The sequence below is a fragment of the Populus euphratica genome, unplaced genomic scaffold (assembly GCF_000495115.2).
Source record: "Populus euphratica unplaced genomic scaffold, PopEup_1.0 scaffold7.1, whole genome shotgun sequence".
NCBI lineage: Eukaryota > Viridiplantae > Streptophyta > Magnoliopsida > Malpighiales > Salicaceae > Populus > Populus euphratica.
The window spans coordinates 1,898,529-1,920,687 of NW_011499871.1; the positions used below are offsets into that span (position 1 = coordinate 1,898,529).

Consider the following 22,159-nt stretch of genomic DNA (forward strand, 5'->3'; position numbering starts at 1 on the left):
TCCTGCTGCTTCTTATCCTGCTGATGTGAGATTGTTGTTTTCTTTCATTCAGTTGAACAATTATCTTCTTCGAATTGAATCTATTTGCTTTGATGACGAAGAGCCTTTACAGTGGAAACCCCATGTCACAATCTGGTCTCTATGTCAAAAGCATGATAACCATGGAAAGTCATCCCAACAATGCAAAATGCTTGGTGGAAGCGATTTTTTTGCTGATTGGGTCTCAAACTCTAGCCTCCTTGGAATTAATAACCAAGGTGTCGGGAAAATGAGGATAACTTCTGCTCAAAGCTCTGTTCCAAATTCAAGAACTAAAAATAATAAACATGCTGATGAAAGTTTTGGTTTTGTGTGCAACGGAAAAACTGTATCCTCTTCCATGGTTGTTTCTGAAAATCATTTTTTCCTGTATGCTGTTGTATATGGCTTCTTTAATGGTGAAATAGAAGTTGTACGATTTGATATGCTTCTTGAACCAGGTTGTCACGGTGAAAGTCCACGTAATGATATAGATTCTCCTGTATCCAGGCAATATTTTTCAGGGCACACAGGCACTGTGCTTTGTTTGGCAGCGCATCGGATGTTGGGTGCTGCCAGAGGATGGAGTTTCAGTCATGTTTTAGTTTCTGGAAGCATGGACTGCACAGTTCGCATCTGGGATTTCGACACTGGAAACCTCATTACTGTGATGCACCAACATATAGCTTCAGTGCATCAAATAATCTTTCCCTCAGCACGGACAGAACGTCCTTGGGGTGATTGCTTTCTCTCTGTCGGGGAGGACTCTTGTGTTGCTCTAACTTCTCTTGAAACTTTGCGTGTAGAGAGAATGTTTCCAGGGCACCCAAGCTATCTTGAAAAGGTTGTGTGGGATGGTGCAAGAGGTTATGTTGCATGTCTCTGCCAGAGCCATTTAGGATTATCTGATACTGTCGATGCTCTGTACATATGGGATGTAAAAACCGGTGCCCGAGAGCGCGTTCTTCATGGAATAGCCTCTCACTCAATGTTTGATCATTTTTGTAAAGAAATCAGTGTGCATTCTTTATCTGGTTCTATATTGAATGGAAACACTTCAGTGTCCTCATTACTTCTTCCAATAATTGAAGATGAAACCTTCTCTCAATCGCACTCAAAGCTTCTGGAGAAGAAGGTCAGCTCACCAAGAATGATGTCAAACATGAAAAATGCAATGGACCCCACTGCTTCCCAAGGACAGGTCAAGAAAGGAATATTTCCAATGGCGCCATCTTTCCTACAAATGAACAAGCATGGCATTGGATGCACTTGCCCATTCCCTGGGATTGCAGCCTTGAGTTTTGACCTTGAATCCTTGATTTTTCCTTTTCAGAAACATGAGCCGGCAGCTAATGGTGTTATTAAGCAAGAGAATATAGATGTCAAGGAACATGGAACTAGCACCCCAAGAACTCATGATATGAACTTTGATGGTGGTTCTGATAAGAATGGGACCTCAACTGATACCATTGAGGAGCATGACTGGATCAGGTCACTAGAAGAATATTCACTTCGATTTAGCTTGTCATTCTTGCATTTGTGGAATCTGGATATTGAGCTTGATAAATTGCTAGTAACAGAAATGAAGCTAAATCAGCCAGAAAATTTGATCATAGCTTCTGGTTTGCAAGGTGACAAGGGGTCTTTGACCCTGTCATTTCCTGGTTTGAGTTCTATTCTTGAGGTACTTTTGGATGAACCTATTAAATACTGGGATTTGTTTTCTTATTTGGCTCATTTCAACTTTCTTTGAGACGTTGATAACTTTTCAGCTCTGGAAATCATCCTCAGTGTTCTGTGCCATGAGGTCACTTACGATGGTGTCCATTGCCCAACGCATGATTAGCTTGTCTCGCTGCAGTTCACCAGTCAGCAGGTATTGTGATGCTTCTCCATAGAAGTGCCTATGATATCAGACTACTTCTGTTACATATTCTTAGTGAATTCTCCACAAATTGTAAGCTGCTGAGTATTATGGTTCTTTATATTAATATAGTTTTTCTGAGTTAAAACTAAATCTGCTATTTATCAGGATTCTGTACAGGATCATGAGATAAATCATAATGTTGAAATGGAAATAGCTATAAATGAGGTATTAAATTTGAATGGTTTATGGTAACAAAGTGTGTGAACTACCTTTTCCTTCACATATTCTGAAGTTTGGTCGAGATTGTTCTTCTGGCTGTAATTATGCTTTTACAATATTAGGCGGCCACTGGGATAATATTTAGCTTCTTGGTTTAATTTAGTTTTACATAATAATTTAAATGTAAAATTGTAAATAGCCTTTTATTTTGGTCTGTTGCAGGAGACCTTCAGAGGAAACCTATTGCATGTCTTCATTCTTGCATGTGGCATTCTATGACACTGCATATTTGTTTTCCTGCAGACGCTAGCATCTACTCTGCAAGACTAGTACCATGATTCGCAAATCACTAGTCTTACAGATCAAATCAGTGTTCTTGTTTGCTAATTTTCAAAAACCCATGTGCATTTTGCTGTCCACTTTCACAAGTTTTGATCTAATGGACATTGTTTTCAGTGCCTTAGCAGCATTTTACACTCGGAGTTTTGCAGACAAAATTCCAGATATAAAGCCCCCTTTACTCCAGGTCAACTTTTTTCCCTGAAGCATCTTGACAATCATATCAGTCCTGAAACTTGCACTGATGGAATTGTGCTTGACAAGTTCCTATTTTTATCCTCTAATTTTTATTTTTAATTGAAGTCTCTGTGTGCTTTTTTGTAAACAGCTTTTGGTTAGTTTTTGGCAAGATGAAAGTGAACATGTACGCATGGCTGCCCGCACTTTATTCCATTGTGCTGCTTCACGGGCTATCCCACTCCCTCTATGTGATAAAAAAATGAATGCACACAGAGAACTTGTGAGATCTTTGAGTGAAATTACAGACAATGAAGCTGAAGTTTCAAATGTAGGAGGGACATCTACAGATAATTTGGCATCTGACATATCACCTGAACCAAAAGCAACCCCTCAAGCTGTAGAATTTCCTGACAAGTCACTGGAAAAACAGGGAATTACTGAAGCAGCAAGTTCCAAAATACTTGATTGGCTAGAGTCATTTGAAATGCAAGACTGGATTTCATGTGTTGGAGGGACAAGTCAAGATGCAATGACATCTCACGTCATTGTTGCAGCTGCATTGGCAGTGTGGTACCCTAGCCTTGTCAAACCGAGTATTGCCACATTGGTTGCTCATCCTTTAATTAAGTTGGTTATGGACATGAATGAAACTTATAGTTCCACTGCGGCAGAGCTCCTTGCAGAAGGTATGGAGAGTACATGGGAGGCATGCATTAGTTCTGAAATACCTCGCCTCATTGGGGATATATTCTTCCAGATAGATTGTGTAAGTGGTCAATCTGCCAACTCTGCTGGACATCATTCGTCTGTACCATCTTTCATTCGAGAGACTTTGGTTGGGATTCTTTTTCCAAGTTTAGCTATGGCTGATATACCAGGGTTTTTAACTGTCATAGAGGGCCAAATTTTGTCTACTGCATCTGATTCGCCTGTTCATCTGGTGTCCCTCACAACACTAGTAAGGGTTGTGCGTGGTTCTCCACGGCACCTGGCTCAATATCTTGATAAGGTCAGCAGGATTGATTGCATTCTGACAAAAAAATCATGCACAGTACTTCAGACTGTATGCTTCATATTTTGAATCTTCATGTAACACATGGACAGATCTGCAGGTGGTTAGCTTCATTTTACAAACAATGGATCCTGGCAACTCAATCATGCGCAAAACTTGTCTTCAAAGTTCAATGACAGCACTAAAGGAAATGGTACAGGCATTTCCTATGGTAGCCCTGAATGACACATCTACCAGATTGGCTGTTGGTGATGCAATTGGAATGATAAATAATGCTACTATTTCAGTTTATGACATTCAAAGGTATGGCTGGCATGATTTTCAGATTCAAAAGAATTTCACATTATTATATTTTATTTTCAGGACCTAGGGGGGTCTGTACAATACTCATGTTTATCTATGTCAAGTTTACTGAATCATGTCTTCCTAGGAGTCAAGTTTGCCAAGTGTGGATATGCTCTAAGATTTCTCCTTTCCATAGATCATTTGTCCCAAGGGGGGCTGTGATGGCCATCACTTAACTAAAGTTCCCAGCTCTTTCGGTGTCAATGGTTTTAAGTATCAAGTTGGGTTTATGTGTTCAGCTAGATTGCTCATATAATAGCCAGAATACCAGGTGAAAGACAATTGTGATTTCAATTAGCTGTGTGTGCCAATCAATCTGCCTCCGTGATTACCTTGGCTCAAAGTGTCCATTGATATAAGAACCCTTGCTTTCCAGGACCAAGGCCTACAGCCCTAGAGGTTGCTTGTCCCTTATCTGTGGACCTATTCCAGCAAACAAGCATACCTTTTTCCACTTTTCTTCTTTCAGTATGATTTTAAGCCAAGTTCTTCCCTGATCCTAACTGTCCTTTTAGCAGTTGAGATCCCAATGAAATACACCGGAGAATTACTGGCTTCTTATAAATTTCTTGGAGTTTTCTTAGTTTCAAAGATGTTCTTAAGTACATAATTGCCTGGTCGGATTATAAGGACAAACCAATCAATGCTTATATTACTAGTTGCTTACTTGTTAACAGAAGTTGGAGTTTTGCATGATAAATTGTACTGTAAGTCAGAGAATATTATTGGAGTGAATAGTAAAATTTTGCCTTAAGTTTATTTATTTATTTTTTTGAATGTGCCGCTGGAGTTGGCTTTATACCTCTCTGACGCCTCTTGCTTGTTTTATCTTTTATTTGTTGGGATATTAAGTCTATCTTTGCTTTCTAATGTTAGTGTGACAAAAATAAAAGTCTTGGATGCATGTGGACCCCCTGGTCTTCCGAATTGGCTTTCAGGAGCATCAGAAATGGCAGTGACCACTGTAATATCAGCTCTGAGCTTTGCCCCTGATGGAGAGGTATACGTTGTTCAAAGGCCTCAAATAGACAATTTTTAAACTTGCACTAGTCAGCCAATTCTGGCTTAGACTGTGCAATCAACATTGTTTAAAAGGCTCGACTATGACTCATGGACATGATTGGGCTACCCACCAATCAAATTGACTTTCTGCATAATAGTTTTGAGCTTTTTTGGTGGGCTATTCATATAATATTTGATCTCTCTCTCTCTCTCTCTCTCACACACACACACACACACATGCCCATGCGCACACACACAGACACACACAGACACAAACACACATGCACACGCGATCATGGCATGTGTCATCTGCTGTTCTGCCATGCCTATGCATTCTGTTTTATTCTTTGAATCCAAGAAAGGGTCTGCGAGTTTTGGTTTGAAGTTTTTCATAGTTTAGAAGCTTAGGATTTCTCATAATGAGGAACCACATGATATAAATAGGAATTATATGTGAGTTAGGAAAGTATATATTTTGAATGCCGAACTTAGTCATACATACATATGTGGCTTGAAGTGGAATTGTGCTATTTTCAAGTTGAGAGTAGCTCTGATAGATGTATGAAGCATGCAGAACTTCAAAAAAAAATTTAACACCTTCAGTTATCCTTGGGGTAATTGTAAAGGTATCTGCTGCAACCTTGTTATCTATGAAACCTATCAATGTTACCTCTTTGACAAGATCCTGAATAGTTTGGAGAGCTCGGAAGCCTCTTAAATTTTTGGTGCAATCAGTCAACAAAAGATGAAAATAACAATTTGTTAGTTGTTTAAGATTTTCCTGCAATTATCTGAATTTGCCATAAAACGTGCAGGGACTGGTTGCATTTTCTGAGCATGGCTTGATGATAAGATGGTGGTCACTAGGATCTGTGTGGTGGGAGAAACTTAGTCGAAACTTGGCTCCTGTCCAGTGCACCAAACTGATATTTGTACCTCCATGGGAAGGATTTTCACCCAATTCTTCTAGGTCTAGCATAATGGCAAGCATATTGGGGCATGATAACCAGGCCAATTTGCAGGTGATTTTCCTTCTAGCTAGTGAACTGTGCAAAATGCTACCTCAAGTGGTTAAAATTACTTTTTTGTTGAATTGCTGTATCTTTCTTTGGTGGACAGTTTAATCCCGTACAAGATAGATTAGTGTAAAACAAAAGTTATCTCCTCTGATTTGCACAGCTAATTTGAAAAAGTTATGACACTTTTATGATTTTTTTAGGAGAAAGCCTGGGATTCGACTCATGCAGACAATTTGAAATTGTTAATACATAATCTGGACCTCTCTTACCAGCTACAATGGGTCGGCAAACGTAAGGTACTTCTATCAAGGCATGGCCTGGAGCTGGGAGCTTTTCCATTGTAAGCATCATGTCATCTCTTCACAAACGTCTGATTCACTTGAAAAAGACAAATATCAAATGATGCGCATTCTTATGGGCAAAGCTTCCAGAAGGATTTCCTAAATGGTGTCACAAACCCTGCTTCAGTTAGTCTCAAGAAGTGCTTCTGTGGACAGACAGAACAATTTAGGTTTTCCTTCTCAAGAAGGAAAATGCTTTTCTATGGCTTCTTATAATGCTTGAAGCTTTCCTGCGCAGTTCTGGTTTCCCAGAATATCTACGGCTTTCATGTGGCTTGAAAGTATACACTATTTACACTCTTGTTTCACTTTTCCTAAAAGGAGGTACATATCTAGTCAGAATGTAAGAAATGGGGAGGATTTTGCAGTCATTTATAAATTCAAATTTGCTTCAGAGATTTTGTGTAGGAGTTGAGAAGGTAGAGAACTCGGTTGAACTTCTGTAACTTGTTATAATTAAAAGAGATCATTTTCAGAATCTACTTTGCGAAGAATCTTGCTGGACTTCATATCTTCTTGGAAGAATCCAGGTTCAAAATGATTTTGTTGGGAATGGAGTTCAAGATCCATTTTTGATGTTCAAATTATTGATTCACTATTGTGCTGATTACCATTTGCACCATTTATACCAAGTGCAGTTGCAGCAATATGCTCTAATGCTTGCAAGAATCAGCGGAGAATAGGAACATGACAAATACAAATGAGAAGAATGTAGCTTGTGCGTGTATGGTTTGCTTATCCTCCCCCTCTCACAGCATGTTATAATTTTTTTTTTCGTGAGATCATGAAATCATAATTTTCTTGATGTTTTCGGATATGGATGTTCGATTTGATTTTAGAATAGAAGCTACCTGCATCACATTCAAAAACCAGAATAAAAGATCATCTATGGAGGAAGGCTATGCGCCTATGCCTGTGGACAGCACCCGGAGATTCTGCAATCTGATGCAGTACTAATTCAGGGGAAAAGCCTTCGTAGAATGTACAAACAAGGAGCATGAAACAAGAAACAGAAGACCACTCTGCACATATACTCAAATTTGAAGATTTCTATGAAATAAAATGTGGTTTAAACAAGTTCATCAGAGATGCTGCTTTACATATACGAGGATTTTGTATATTATCAGTCCATACATGTAAACTCCTTTTTTCATGTCATCCATTGGAAAGGTCGCGGTCCTGATGCTTTAAACTTATTTTATGCTTCATTTTCGAAACTCGATATGACAAAGGCTATTAGATAAATTTGATTTCTCAAATAACTGGGGATAAGGATATCATAAGATTAAATTTGTACTCTTACAAGCTAAATATTGCAGAAAGCACAAGCAAATGCACACGAAGGCAAAGACCCATCTCTCAAGAATGCCTAACAAATAAGGCCACTCCATGTGAAATTCAAGAGGGACATGTGATTGTCTAGTGAAGTGACTGACAGCGGCTCTGTTGCTACTGAAAAAACGGGCTGTTAGTACGGGAAACATCCTATGATAAAGTTTACTTCTTGTTCTATTAAAAAAAAATTATACGTGTATTTCTACCAACATTAACTGGAAATAGATTCATGCAAGAAAGATACCACAAGGAAACAGTCATAGCTAGAAGAATCGCCTTGAACGTTCACAGAAATGAGATTCACATTGCTGTGTATGAAAAAGTTTCAGGCGGTAGTTGTTTCACCTAAAGAAGGACTGGGCTCAGTTATCTCACATCGAAGGGTAGCCGTTCGTTCATGTGTTTTCGCTGCCCTAAAGGCAAAGCTTCTTTTTAAGATTTATCAAGTTCGAATACAGCAGAGGGTAAAGTATTTTAGATGAATGTTAAAGAAAAAGATTCACTGTCCCCTTGGAGACATCTTTATGGTTACTACAAAAAATCTCCATTTAGAGCTAGACACGGGCTCCTGTTACTGTTCTGCTGAAGAGACGTCAAGGAGTGACCAAGAAAAAGAGAGAGATTTAATTTTATTTGTTTCCACAACATGTAAAATACATGCATAAGAGTATGATGGTATCTAATGACGTTTAGGGAGTGGGTACCAGTATCCAAGTATCATAATTGTATAATCTTTGTTACTTGATGTAAGCCTCTCACGCCACCCATCCCTTCACAAAGACTTTGTGTGAACCTCTCACGCCATCTCCATTCTGTTTTGTCATCCTCATTTAAACCATTGGCGAATCCACACCATTTTTACAATTACGTAACAAAATAACTTACAGGAACACTCAATAACCATACAGCATATTTGTAGTAAAACTGGTCTATAAATACCATTATGTGATCTAAATTAGACACATGGGAGTCATAGAGTTAAAAAAAAAATCATGGGGCATAGTGGAGTTGTCTTGGGTGTTGTATTGTATTGTGCCTTGGTTAGTCTTGCCATGGAAAGTGAAGAGCCACGCTCCAGAGCTGCTAGCTATGGTGATGCCCTTGGCAAGGCAATCTTGTTTTTTGAAGGGCAACGTTCTGGGGAACTGCCTTCCAACCAGCGAGTAAAATGGAGAGGAAATTCTGCTCTTACCGATGGCAAGCCTGAAAAGGTATGGTAAATAAAATTAACCACCATTATTTTGGAGGGACTAAAAGCTGTTCTCTCTGAGATTAAACTTGGATTATTTTTATGCAAATTCCTGATCACCAAACTAAGAGTATTTAACAGCCTAAATAACAAGCAAGAACATAACAGAATTATCAACAACTTTATTAAGTCACTCAGAAAGAGCAAAGCTATTACTTGTGGTGTAATTTGATAATTTATGAGGTGTGTTTTGGCAGGTGAATTTAACAGGAGGCTACTATGATGCTGGGGATAATGTTAAATTTGGATGGCCAATGGCATTTACTGTCACTTTATTGAGCTGGGCTGGAATTGAGTACCAGAAAGAGATATCTTCTGTCAACCAGCTAGGTTATCTCCACACCGCAATCCGTTGGGGCACTAACTTCATTCTGGAATGTCATACTTCATCAACAGCATTTTACACCCAGGTGGTCTCTCTTTTCCATATGATTTGTGATGGCTTAGTGGTAGCATCGGATCGTGAAGTATTTTGTTTTTTTACTTCATTTTTCTGATACTATCGTAGGTTGGGGATGGAAATGCTGATCATCAATGCTGGGAACGTCCTGAAGATATGGACACTCCTCGAACACTCTACAAGATAACTCCAAATTCGCCAGGAACAGAGGCTGCAGCCGAGGCATCAGCCGCTCTTGCGGCCGCTTCAATTATTTTTAAGGCTGTTGACTCCAGCTATTCCACCAAGCTATTACAAAAATCACAATCAGTAAGGCCAAAAATTTTAAATGCTACCAATTAAGCTATGATGAAAAACTCTTTGGCTGACTCATTAAGGATGCTATGCAGTTGTTTGATCTGGCAGACAACTATAGATCATCTTATAAAGATTCTTGCCCTTTCTACTGCTCATTCTCAGGCTATCAGGTAAAAATAAAAGCTGCCTGTAGAAACTGGCCCTGAGATTGGTAATACTTGTGTCTTGTTATGAAATTACTATTTCTGAATTCTGTGAAGGATGAATTGTTGTGGGCTGCAACTTGGCTATACAAGGCAAGTGGAGAGAACAAGTACTTGAGCTACATCTCGAGCAATAAAGGATGGAGTCAGGCAGTGTCAGAATTCAGCTGGGACAACAAATTTGCCGGAGCTCAGACATTACTTTCAAAGGTATTGCCATAAGAAAACTAAAAACTTGACTCCTCATTCTTCGAGAACCTGAAAGGCAAGTGCTGAACTTTTGTCCAGGAGTTCTATGGTGGGAAGCGGGATTTGGGCAAGTTTAAGAGTGATGCAGAGTCATTTGTATGTGCATTGATGCCAGGGAGTAGTTCTGTACAGATTAAAACGACTCCTGGTAAGCAAAACAAAAGGGATGATTACGGCCACTACAGTAGCTAATTTGAACAGCACAAATTTATGATAGTATCATTAATAGATGAGATTTTTGTTCATTTGAAGGTGGGCTTCTGTATACTAGAGATAGTTCTAATTTGCAGTATGTCACAAGCTCTTCCATGCTGCTATTTATCTACTCCAATACCTTGACAGCAGCTCATGTTAGTGGAGTCCAGTGTGGCTCTGCACATTTCTCTGCACTTCAGATTAAAGCCTTTGCAAAATCACAGGTAGATTCCACATTCTTCCAATGGATCACCAAAAAGAAGAGAAAATTCCTTAACCATGTGAATTCATTCATGTGTTTTTTTAGGTGGACTATATACTTGGGAGCAACCCCATGAAGATGTCATATATGGTGGGGTTTGGCAGCAAATATCCAACTCAAATGCACCATAGGGGCGCATCCATCCCCTCAGTCCAAGCTCTCCCATCAAAGGTTGGCTGCAATGACGGCTACTCTGGATATTACTTTTCTAGTCAACCAAATCCAAACACACATGTAGGTGCCATTGTCGGAGGTCCAGATTCAAATGACCAGTACAAAGATTTAAGGTCAGACTACTCTCACGCTGAACCTACAACTTACATGAACGCAGCTTTCGTGGGCTCAGTGGCTGCTTTAGTAGCTGAAAGCAAAGCAGACTGCCCGTCACAGCTGTGGCAGCTGACTGGAAACAAGAAGGTGGCTGATTACATGTAGCTTAGATGAAGTGAATGTAATTAGTATTTAGTACTATTAATTGTCTCTTATGTTCAATTATAAGCTTTGTTGCTGACATGAATTTGTATTAAGCCACAAAATAATATGGAACTACTGAACAATTTATATATATAATTAAGGTCTACTGAATTTCAAATTTTGTGGAAAACCTCTTATTTTCTTTATTCTTCTTCATTTTCAGTAGTTTTTCCTATGGACTTTTATTTTCATTTCTCATTTAATAAAAAAAAAAGATTTCACTCACAACTATTGTTTAATTTCCCTCCAGTGTTTTCCCAGTTAAAAACAACGTTTAGATTTTTTTGAATAGTTAAGGGGCAATATCCCGAATAGGACAACAGCTCCATCCCTGGCAACGGCTAAGGGGCTCTAATCAATCAACATCAACCTCCATTCTCTAAGCCAAAAAAATCCACTTACGTCTTAAATCCGTATAGTTGACGATCCCAAACCTTATGAATTGAACAGTACCACTCTAGAAGATGCTAAAATAAGAATAAGAACAAGAACACGAACACGAACACGAATAATAACAGGAATAAGAATATGAATAAGAACAGGAAGAATAGGAATAATATGAATACGAATAATAACAGGAATAAGAACCAGAGCGCAAACTGCTTTCACTCCACAAATCAACTTCAAAGTTTATGCTAATCAAAAGACAACCAACCATTTGCAGCAGCGCAACAGCAATTCGGAGCAAATACATTGCAAGCTCCAGCTCATTCCATACTCCACTACATCCCCCGAATTTAATTCCCTTCAACTTTAAATGCAAGTGTAACTAATGCTCGCTCATAAATTTGTCTTTTGGGTCCATAACTGTCAACATCAAGTTGCCACAAAGAAAGAGAAACGTTCACAGTTCATTTGGAAAGGTAGACTTGTGAAACTCATGAAATGTAGCTTTCTTACCTTCTCAGCTATATGATCCAAACATGATGAAGATAAATGGCTTATTACCAATATATATATATATATATATAAACATGCAACAACGTATATTGAATCATGCGGAAAATTAATGAATTCCCAACATATCCAAATTTCTAAGAGGTGCCCTTCACCCGTCACTCAAATCCAGCTAGTCTTGAAGGCATGGCCTAAAACCAAGTTCTTCAAAACAGTGCCCATAACTAATATGCACAGCTTTTCAAAACCAAGGAATTGACTAATTTTGGACATTTATGTCAACTTCAGTCTCTTATGCAATGCATGTCAAGTAAATAAATCATGGTGAAGATTAGCACAATCTCGGACCTTTTCAGCCGAAGCTCCCAGAATGAGAATTATAACACAAGCTAACCTATCATAAATTCGTCCCGGTGGATAGGTAAGGGCCATCAAGCTTGAAGAGCGTAAACCAAACCATGCAAACAAGAATCAAACCGTTAATGAAACTTCTTGATAATTAAGATCGATCACAGTACTGTACCATTCATGTACTTGGAAGATTATAAATTCGACGTGAAAATTAAATTCGAAGGAGTGTTAGGTTGAATTAAAAAGAGAGGTATGCGAGAAGCACATTAATTTGTTATGAACCGTAAAATGGTTGGCATCAGAAACAATGCAACGCTTGGAAGATTTAAACTTACCTGATCCTATGAAAAGTTCTCAGTAGCGTCCTTACCATCCCCAAAAAAATTCCTCCTTTCTCCTCAGCGCAAGTGCTTTATAATGAGTTAATAGACTCGATACAAATAAGTTAGCATAAATTATTTTGAGAGAAATAAAGCTGGTAAAGATTGTAGCCGAGGAGAGAAAAAGAGATGTTCTAATCCCGAAGTTAAAAGGTGCTCACAGAAAAATTGCATGCAAAGAGGTGCATGCTTATCAACTTCCATCTATCCTCCAACTACTGCAGTAACTTGATTAAGTGAAGCCAAAGATACAAATAGCAGGAAATCTACGATCCAGACGGGAGCACAACAAGAACAACAACGAGCATAGAAATATATAAAATAGGTTGAAATAGAGTTAAAACACAAAAAAATAACCCTAAAATATTATTTCTATTTATGAAATATTAATCTCACAGAGTTTATCTCTCCAAAGGTTTACAAATTTTTATATAGAAAAATCAAAATACTATAACAAAAAGGATAGATGCTAAAAATCTAGAAAAAATTAAAAAAATAACAAAACAGAATCTTCGAAGTCTAATTTCAGAAAATTAGGGTAATGGATGGACTGGCAAAGGGGTCCCCCATGGAATTAGACCCGAGAATTTTCTATAAAAATTTAAATTTGATTCAATGATTAAATTAAAAATTATGATCTATTTTAGTTACTATTTTAGTTTGGTGCTGCGAATCTCCTTTTAAACTTATGTCACTAATCTCTAAAAACATGCCTTTCAAGTAGTCTGTTAGTAGCAAATCCCTATTTTGATATTGCATATCTCTGTATAATTGCTCAGTACCCCCTGAGCCATACCGATCCATCTCTCCTCTTTCAACGTGGGATCGATGTTATAACGTCTCCCATCCAGAAACAATACAAGGTATTATTGTCGAATGACGTCAACTTGATATTAGGCAGGATCCTCCAAGTCTGCACCGATCCTTTTGAATCGGCTTTCATATCATTGTTATGGCCCAAGCAGTCTATAAACCTACTAACTGCAATGATCTTACTACATTCCCAGAATGCTCTAGCTAGCCATATTCTCGATTCATCCTCAAATTCTCGTATATGTACAAGGCTATTGATTGTTATGCCAATAGAAAAGGCAACCCTTCACTCTTCCCAATGCGGGACGTTACATCCATATCCAGTGTTGGGTTTAACCAATAAATGTGAGGTTATAAAGGCATCTGACATCCCAGTTAGTGCATATGATATAAATGGAGCAGCTAGCTTGCTGTAGGAAGGATGGCAACTACGTTCTTAAAGAGACAAGGATGCATGTGATATGAATGGATCGTAGCATGCTAGCTCATGTTCTGATAAATATATATATATATATATATATATATATATATAATCTATAACAGATCAATTTAGATGTCAGAATATTAGGCTTAAACAAAATTAATGACCTACCTTCGCATGTAGTATCTGTAGGACAGGAGAAATCCTCAACAGGTGGGTAATTTTGAAGGTATCGAAATCTCATCAACCTCTTAACAAGCAGGACCAGTTATTCTCGAAGGTTGAATTTAGGAGTTTTGCCCGATGGGGCAGCACGTATAGAGAAAAAATCTACATGTTACTGATCAAATGTCAAAGGTTACAAGAGTAGTGTAAAAACAAACTCACAAAGGACATGGTTTTTTCTTCGCAGACCTCACCCGTAAAAAACACAGATAAAAATTGAAGCCGAGGAAGATCTGTTGCAGTTAGCATCCTGGCTATTGATGAGCTCCACATAGTTGCAGGCAAACTACCATTTTTCAGAAATTGAACTCCAACAAAAAACACAATTTGGATCGAACTTGAAACTCGAAAGCTTTCAAGGCTTATAGTTTTGATCTCGAAACGATAGAACGTAGGCCCAGCAAACAAGGTTTTCGTACTGAGAAGCTGACCATGTATGTATAAGGTAAGAGGCATCTTGGAACAACACGACTTCAGCCATGTCAGGTTCAAGCAACCAATGAGGATACTATCAATGTCACTTTGATGTAAAGGTACTCCACGCAAATCAAGGGTACTTGACCAATAGAGCCATTCGGGAGAAAGCTTCCGATACGTGGCAGGCACAAATGCTTCGATTTAGATGGCTCATCGACAGGGAGAAGATGGCAAGGAAAATCATGGCTTGGAAAAGCAAACCTGTGATCACCATCATACATAAAAGAAAATTTGAATCAATTTTCTCAACCTCCCTTTTAATGGCAAATGCAAACATCTATCAATATGCAAAGCTTGTAGTCATTTCTTGGCCCAAAATGCTGTGGTGAGTGTTCTAAACACTCATAGGGAAACGTATAAAATAACTCTCCTTTTTTTAGTGAAAATTTAACGTTTTATAGTCCGAAATGGGAAAAGATTTCAAATTGCAGGCTTAATTGAGAAATGTATGATACTTTGGGCACCTAATTGAAAAATAAGCGAAAAGTTGGATCAATGGGAATCAGTACATGCCAATGAGAGGCCACCACAGCATATAAATAACACTATTCCTCTCTCCTGGTAGATTCATAATTAATAAAATCAAGAACTGTTGGTTTGATCCATTTGCACCTAGTGACCAAGTGTCCTCAAACTTTTTCTTATTATTATTAATTACACCCTAGTCTTTAATTTTAAGCAATTAAAAAAATTTAATCAAGTACTATTTCTTTTATAAAGGTACACTCCCCACGATCAAGAGACTTAATCTCGATTGAAATGTAAATTAATTAAAAAACATATTTATCATCAAGAGAAAATAGATTACTATTCTTTTAATTTTAAATTATAAAAACAAGAGACCGATATCTAACTCAAAGATTGTCTACCAAAAATAAAGCATAGTGTGCGCTCCAAATAATAAAAACATTAAAGTTTGAGTTTTAAGCTATATACCTTATAAACAATCAATTTAATTCTCCTCTTATTAAAAAAAAAAATAACAATCCACTTGCGTATTTCAACTACCAGAGTCAGCAGTCAAAACATGAAAAACATAACCAATTAAATATATATAACCAATTAAACATGGTGTTAGGTCCATATATAATTGATTAAGCTTTATTCAACTCAAATTAAATATAACCAATTAATTAATGTCATTTAACACCGCAGTTTAGATAGCCGATGTACAGTAAGTGAAATTGTAGCCCCCTTGCATTAGAAAATTCTCAAAAAAATCCAAGTTGTTTGTAATAAAATAAATTGTTGAAAATAATCTTCCTTGAATTCAAGAGCCTAAGTTTTTTTTTTTTTTTGTGCCTATAGCTAGTAGACGCACATACATATCTGAACTTTTTATTTTTATTTGTTATTTATTTTTCATTTGATTTTTTTTCACCTCTATTTATTTTTCTTGTTGGTTTTTATTCTAATTTTATTATTAATATTTTATTTATTTTGAATTGAATTATATAATTTTTTTTGGTTTAATATTTGTAAATTTATCACAATTTCAAATAAACACCTCAATATTTAATTAATGATACTTTAATATATGAATGTTTATTTTTTATTATTTAATTAAACAAAAAAAAGTCATTAAACTAATTTGAGTACATCACTTGACTCACATATTTTATAATTAAATAAAAAATAATCTAAAAAAATTAAATAATTTAGAATTTATAATTTAAGTCATGGGTTAGTTCACTAAACTTAAATTAATTCAATATATATATATATCATCTTAATATTTTTCAAAAAACATTAAGATTATCTTAGAAATTTAGTTTAATAAAAAAAATATTTGCATGTGGACATTCTCTCTTTTTGTGTAGCAACGGGTTGACATTCTCTTTATTTATTTTTTTAGTTCAAAAAAATATCTAGTGTGGCTCATTGCATAGCATGTGTCATCTCTATTTTTATTATTCCAAATAAACATTGCAAGTTTCATGATAACACACAATTTTTATATATATATTTTTTTGTTTTATATATCCCACGTAAATCAAATAAAATATAAAAGTGTTCACTGTAATATCTTATATGACACAACCAAGCACAATTTCTTCTTCATCTTTTATTTTTTATGCCATATGATAGCAACCAAAAACTACGTGATCTCCTCATATGCAACTTTGTACCTTTCTATGATTTCTTGAAATCTTGTGTTTTAAGACAGAATATGCAAAAAAACTGAAATTGCAACAAAAACAAAAACGGAAATGAAAAGAAACTGGAGCTTCATTGGTGTAGCTTCCCATTGGGTTATTAAATGATCAACAGGGAACTGCATCTGCAAATTATTGATCCAAAAGAAACCCTTCCAAATCCTCTAAAGTTGGAAATAAATCATCGCTGAATACTACATCTGGAAAGAAAATTTCTTTGCTTTCATTTTCTTCCAAAATCTGCCCATGGTCTAATAATTCCTCATTTTTATTACTCAGGTTTTGCACAAATTCATCTTCAATGGAAGTCATTGAAGGGGTTGTTGGAGAGATAAGCCCATCGAAATTCGGCGAACGTTGGTCTTTGATTGTTGGCATGTTGGGCTCAATGCTGGGAGTGGTTCCTTTAGGAATAGCATCACGCTTAATTCGGGTGCTACCAGCGAGTGAGCTTCTTCGAGTAGGACGGGCATGGCTGTGCTCAGCTGTGTAGGTTATGATAAATATTGATGGATCTGTACTGCTTCTTTCCACCTGTTTTCTTGCCAAACATCCTTTTAGACTGCTACATCTATAGTAACTCCTGTTTGTTGTTCACCAAGCAAATAAAGGACCATCAAAAAATGCAAAGGACACCTTCAGCAAACTTGTTGCATGCATCGTTATTTGTACCATTTCCAGGCTACTACAAGATGTAGCTTGTACGAAAATGAAAGGATTTTTCGGATTGTATAATCTTGCTTGGCCACGCAGAAACAGAAAACTTAGAAAGAAAAACAAATTGAGGTTTCTTTACCTTGGATATGGGGATCCCTTGATGGGTTTCTGCCCATACTTGCGCCAAGCCCACATGTCAGAAGAGAGGCCATCTTCTTTCACATGTTGAACCACTCTTTTGTGCTGATTCTCCCTGTTGAATCATCAATTTCTCAGTAATATCAATATCGTTCGAGGAAATCTAAGATAAAAGAATTGAATTCTGAACACATTAAGAAAGAAAAATCATAAATTTACTGACCTCCTTTTTGATTTGGCTGTACTAGTGGCATCAGTGCTACTATTTGGACAGGTAGCAGGTTCAGAAAGAGGTTTCTTTTTCTGCACCTTTTGTCGCTCTTTCACTTCTTTGCGAACAGACATGGATGTGGTGTTGGTACAGGTACCAATGGGTGTGGTGTTGGTACAGGTACCAAGGATATTGTTTTGTGAGGAATTAAGGGTTTGGTGCAACACAGGGTAGAAGGGCCTGTAAAGGCCATCTAGTTCATCAAAATCAGTTGGGGTTTCATAAGTTTCTTGGGAAATTAAAAGCTCATCTGTATCAAAACTCAGAGGAGCAAATAACGAAGGTGGGTTGTTCATGTTGTTGGCGAACTCTTGATAATTAGTACTGCATCCTGACCTTACCACAGCTTGCAGATCCCAGCTTTCCTCCATGCAAGCAGATTCACTCGACATTTGTCAGCTAAAACAGAAAGGAGATAAGGGAAAGAAAGAAGTGCAGATTTTGTGGTTGAAAGAAATAGATATAAAATTTGAGAGATGAAAACATGTGAAAAGATAGATTCCAGGCAGGCTGTCTATATATATTAATGGAGAGGACGCACTGCTATACTTTGAAAGTCTTATGCTTCTCCATTTAGCTAGGCTGGATTTGATTTTTGCTGCTGTTATTGCATTTCCGTTGAGTTGACTTTGTTACAAAGTCAAAGACGTAAAACAACAAAATACGGACCAATAATTTGGATTTTGTACATTCCCATTGTACAAACCCAACTTGCTTAGACTCATTCGTTGCATCATTGCTTCTGTAAAGGAAAAGGAAAAAAAGTTGGCTTTCTTTTCTTTTAATTATTGGGAACTTGTTAATGAAAGGATCTACAAAAGATAAATAAATATACAATTGAATGTGAAGGGTCTATTATTTGCTTTAGTTGCTGCTGCTAGAGAGATGTTCATAAATGATAAACCTAGCGTCATGATCGTTTGCCAGTGCTGGTGAGTCGTAAATAATGCCATAATCGGTCCCTTCCCTCCCTGCACGCTGAAGTGTTGCGAAAACTCGGAATAATCGGACACTAATTTACCTGGATTAATTCAGTGGAATACAATTACAATTTATAAGTTCTAATTATTTTTCTCTTTGTGCAGTAAAACAGAATCAAACAATGATAAAAAATAATGCAAATAATCACAAAATCAACACCAAGATTTTTAACGTGAAAAACCCGATGTGGGAAAAACCACGGGACCATAGTCCACCTAAAAACTTCCACTATCAACAAATAATGGGTTCACAATCATTCTTTCTCAGATTCAACTAAGGGATACAACATATATATCATCAAGAACAACTTATTCTCGGATTACAACAAGATTAAAAGAGAATTATTTGAGAAAAACTCACAAAACTGACAGCTTTATTTTCTGTCAAAACAGCCAGCTTCCACATTACCAATCTTCAATCCAACCGTTCAGAATGAAGATCAACGTGTCTAGAAGCTGCTGTTAAAATCTCAGCCCGATCCAACGGTGAACGAGCTGGAAATCAAAGAAAGAGCACAGGCTGCTCTGCTGCCTCTTCTTCTCTTTTTCTCTCTTAATTTTCTTCTCCTCTCTTCTAATTTCAATCTTACGCTACAGTACCCGAACCACTTAATTTTAAAGTGGCCAGCTGCCTCTCTTCTCAATAAATATGGTGGTCCCACCATCACATGGTGTGGGACCATACACAACAAATCTCCCCCTCACACACCATGTGAGAAATTCATCATACCGGCGATCAATATGTAAAATTCAATTTAGGAGGCTCTGACAAGCCTGCTTCTCTTCTGCAGAACTCAAACTTCTCTCTCAGTAGATGTTTGGTCATCATGTCAGACACGTTGTCATCAGTATAGATCTTCTCAACAACGAATGACTTCATCTCTATAACATCTCGAATCCATTGATATCTAACCTCAATATGCTTTGATCGAAGTGAAAAGTAGGATGCTTACTGAGATGGATTGCACTTTGACTGTCACAGTGCAACACAGAGTTCTCTTGAACTAGGCCAAGTTCATGCAAGAACTTCTTCATCCATAACAACTCTTTGCCCCCTTCAGTAAGAGCAATATATTCGGCCTCTGTAGTGGATAATGCAACGCATTTTTGCAACCTTGATTACCATGAGACTGCTCCCCCTACAAACTTCATCAAGTATCCTGATGTGGACTTTCTAGAATCAACATCACCAACCATATCTGCATCTGTGTATCCATCCAACACAGGTTTATCATTACCAAAACATAAGTTGAAACTAGAAGTACCTTTGAGATACCTGAGTATCCATTTCACTGCTGACCAGTGTTCTTTACCAGGATTGGAGAGGAATCGACTAACCACACCAACTGCATGAGCTATATCCAGCCTTGTGCAAACCATGACATACATCAAGCTACCAATTGCGGATGCATAAGAAACCTTTTTCATCTCATCTTTTTCTTCATCACTTGAAGGACACTGCTTAGAACTTAGTTTAAAGTGGCTTGCAAGTGGAGAACAAACAGGTTTGGAGTTACTCGTATTGAATCTCTCAAGTACCTTTTGAACATATCTCTCCTGAGATAGCTAAAGTTTTCCCTTCTTCCTGTCACGTGTGATCTTCATACCAAGAATCTGTTTTGCTGGTCCCAAGTCTTTTATTGCAAAAGACTTGCTCAACTCTTCCTTCAACATCTGAATCTTCTTAGCATCATGGCCAACAATCAACATATCATCCACATACAACAAGAAAATAATAAAGTTTCCATCTGGAAACCTTTTCATAAATACACAATGATCAGAAGTGGTCATGTCATAACCATGATCCACCATAAAAGAATCAAACTTCTTATACCATTGTCTTGGAGCTTGCTTTAACCCATATAAGCTCTTTTTCAACTTACAAACTAGCTGCTCTTTACCTTTTGCTTCAAACCCTTTAGGCTGCTCCATGTAGATCTCCTCATCCAAATCACCATGGAGAAAGGCATTTTTCATATCAAGTTGTTCTACTTCAAGATTCAAACTAGCAGCTAAGTCAAGCACAACTTGGATTGAAGACATCTTAACCACTGGTGAAAAGATTTCTTCAAAATCAATACCCTTCTTCTGACCGAAGCCTTTCACAACCAATCTTGCCTTGTACCTTGGTTGTGAGCAATGTTCATCAATTTTCAACATGAACACCCATTTGTTCTTAAGTGCTCTCTTACCTTTAGGAAGCTTCACTAACTCAAAGATATGGTTTTCATGCAAGGATTTCATCTCTTCTTGCATTGCTTTCAACCACTCACTTTTCTTCTCATGTGACATAGCTTCATCAAAGCATTTCGGCTCTCTCCCATCAGTGACCAACACATACTCATGAGGAGAATATCTGGTGGAAGGTTGGCGAGGTCTAGTTGACCTTCTTAATTGTGGCTCATCTGGAGCTTCCTGCATAACCTGTTTAGGAATAACATCAACATCATTATTAGCTGCTTCAGGATCACCAACTAATGGCTCAATAAGAGAACCACCATTATCATCATTTTGCAAGTCTCCCCCATAATTAGCAAGCATCAAAGGTAACTATAGAGCAGGTATTGGAGTTGAATTAGTTGGAATAAAAACAATAGACTCTGTTTTCTCTTTCTGTTCAAAGTCTTCAATGGTTTGATCTTCAAAGAAGATAACATCTCTGCTTCTTACAATTTTCTTCTTCTTTGGATCCCACAACCTATAGCCAAACTCATCATCTTTAGAGCCTAAGAAAATGCACTGCTTTGTCTTACTGTCAAGTTTAGACCTTTCATCTTTAGGAACATGTACAAATGCCCTACATCTAAACACTCTTAAGTGTGTATAAGAGACATCCTTTCCTTTCCAAACTCTATTTGGAACATCAAATTTAAGAGGAACTGATGTGCATCATGGGAATGATAATCCATCTCGTAAAGGTAAATCAAATATGCAAGAGGATTCAGATGGTCCAATGACAAGTCAGATTGGAATGATTGAAGCTGCGTCGGAGTTAAAATTTGGCAATCAGTTTCAAATTGGTTCAAGGGTGCTTATTTGCCTACAATTGGAGCTTAAAGATGGGAAGAGCCCTTAATAGTTCTTTTGATGCTGGACTACTTGAATTTGGGTTGATAATGCAAATAAGTTAAGAAATTGATGTTGTTTACGTCAGAACAGTAGATAAATTTGAACCCGAATTTGAAGTCATCCATTGCATGTGAAAACAAGACTAATCTAGGTGGATTTCAAGTTCAGAACGTGATCTTTCCAGATTGTCCAACCATGATTGCATTGGACTTTTGTGCAAGAAGTTATAGCCATTTTAAATTCGGTCTGTTTATGTTTCAATTAAAGTCAGAAAATGTGTGCTAGTGTAATTTGTCTGGTTACTTTGTCAAAGTCCAA

General features: G+C 37.3%; 3 protein-coding genes across 7 annotated transcripts in view; 2 read left to right on the top strand and 1 right to left on the bottom strand.

Moving 5' to 3' along the window:
• LOC105127401 (uncharacterized) overlaps window positions 1–7,543 on the top strand; it is a 9,067-nt gene extending 1,524 nt beyond the window's left edge. Inside the window, exons 3-11 of one of the 5 annotated variants that reach the window (XR_842626.1) lie at window positions 1–1,702; window positions 1,791–1,894; window positions 2,561–2,630; window positions 2,772–3,632; window positions 3,736–3,938; window positions 4,857–4,980; window positions 5,798–6,004; window positions 6,202–7,066; window positions 7,182–7,543. Coding sequence is in view for 3 of the 5 variants with exons in the window: in XM_011028672.1 (XP_011026974.1) it covers window positions 1–1,702; window positions 1,791–1,894; window positions 2,561–2,630; window positions 2,772–3,632; window positions 3,736–3,938; window positions 4,857–4,980; window positions 5,798–6,004; window positions 6,202–6,345 (3,415 nt within the window). In the remaining 2 variants the exon portion in view is untranslated. Of the gene's footprint in view, window positions 1,703–1,790; window positions 1,895–2,560; window positions 2,631–2,771; window positions 3,633–3,727; window positions 3,939–4,856; window positions 4,981–5,797; window positions 6,005–6,201 lie in introns of those variants that run through there. The other 4 variants (XR_842627.1, XM_011028672.1, XM_011028673.1 and 1 more) reach the window with 4 other exon arrangements.
• Window positions 7,544–8,300: 757 nt separating this feature from the next.
• Window positions 8,301–11,132, top strand: LOC105127403 (endoglucanase). Its single transcript, XM_011028675.1, has 8 exons — window positions 8,301–8,888; window positions 9,124–9,336; window positions 9,435–9,635; window positions 9,716–9,793; window positions 9,884–10,036; window positions 10,115–10,223; window positions 10,328–10,494; window positions 10,578–11,132. The coding sequence occupies exons 1-8, from the start codon at window positions 8,670–8,672 to the stop codon at window positions 10,965–10,967; spliced, it is 1,530 nt and encodes a 509-aa protein (XP_011026977.1). The 5' UTR covers window positions 8,301–8,669; the 3' UTR covers window positions 10,968–11,132.
• Window positions 11,133–16,781: 5,649 nt separating this feature from the next.
• Window positions 16,782–18,270, bottom strand: LOC105127404 (WRKY transcription factor 22-like). Its single transcript, XM_011028676.1, has 3 exons — window positions 17,745–18,270; window positions 17,523–17,636; window positions 16,782–17,309 (listed from the first exon to the last, which is right to left on the bottom strand). Exons 1-3 carry the CDS (start codon window positions 18,182–18,184, stop codon window positions 16,859–16,861), a joined length of 1,005 nt encoding a protein of 334 aa, XP_011026978.1. The 5' UTR covers window positions 18,185–18,270; the 3' UTR covers window positions 16,782–16,858.
• Between the last annotated feature and the right edge of the window lie 3,889 nt (window positions 18,271–22,159).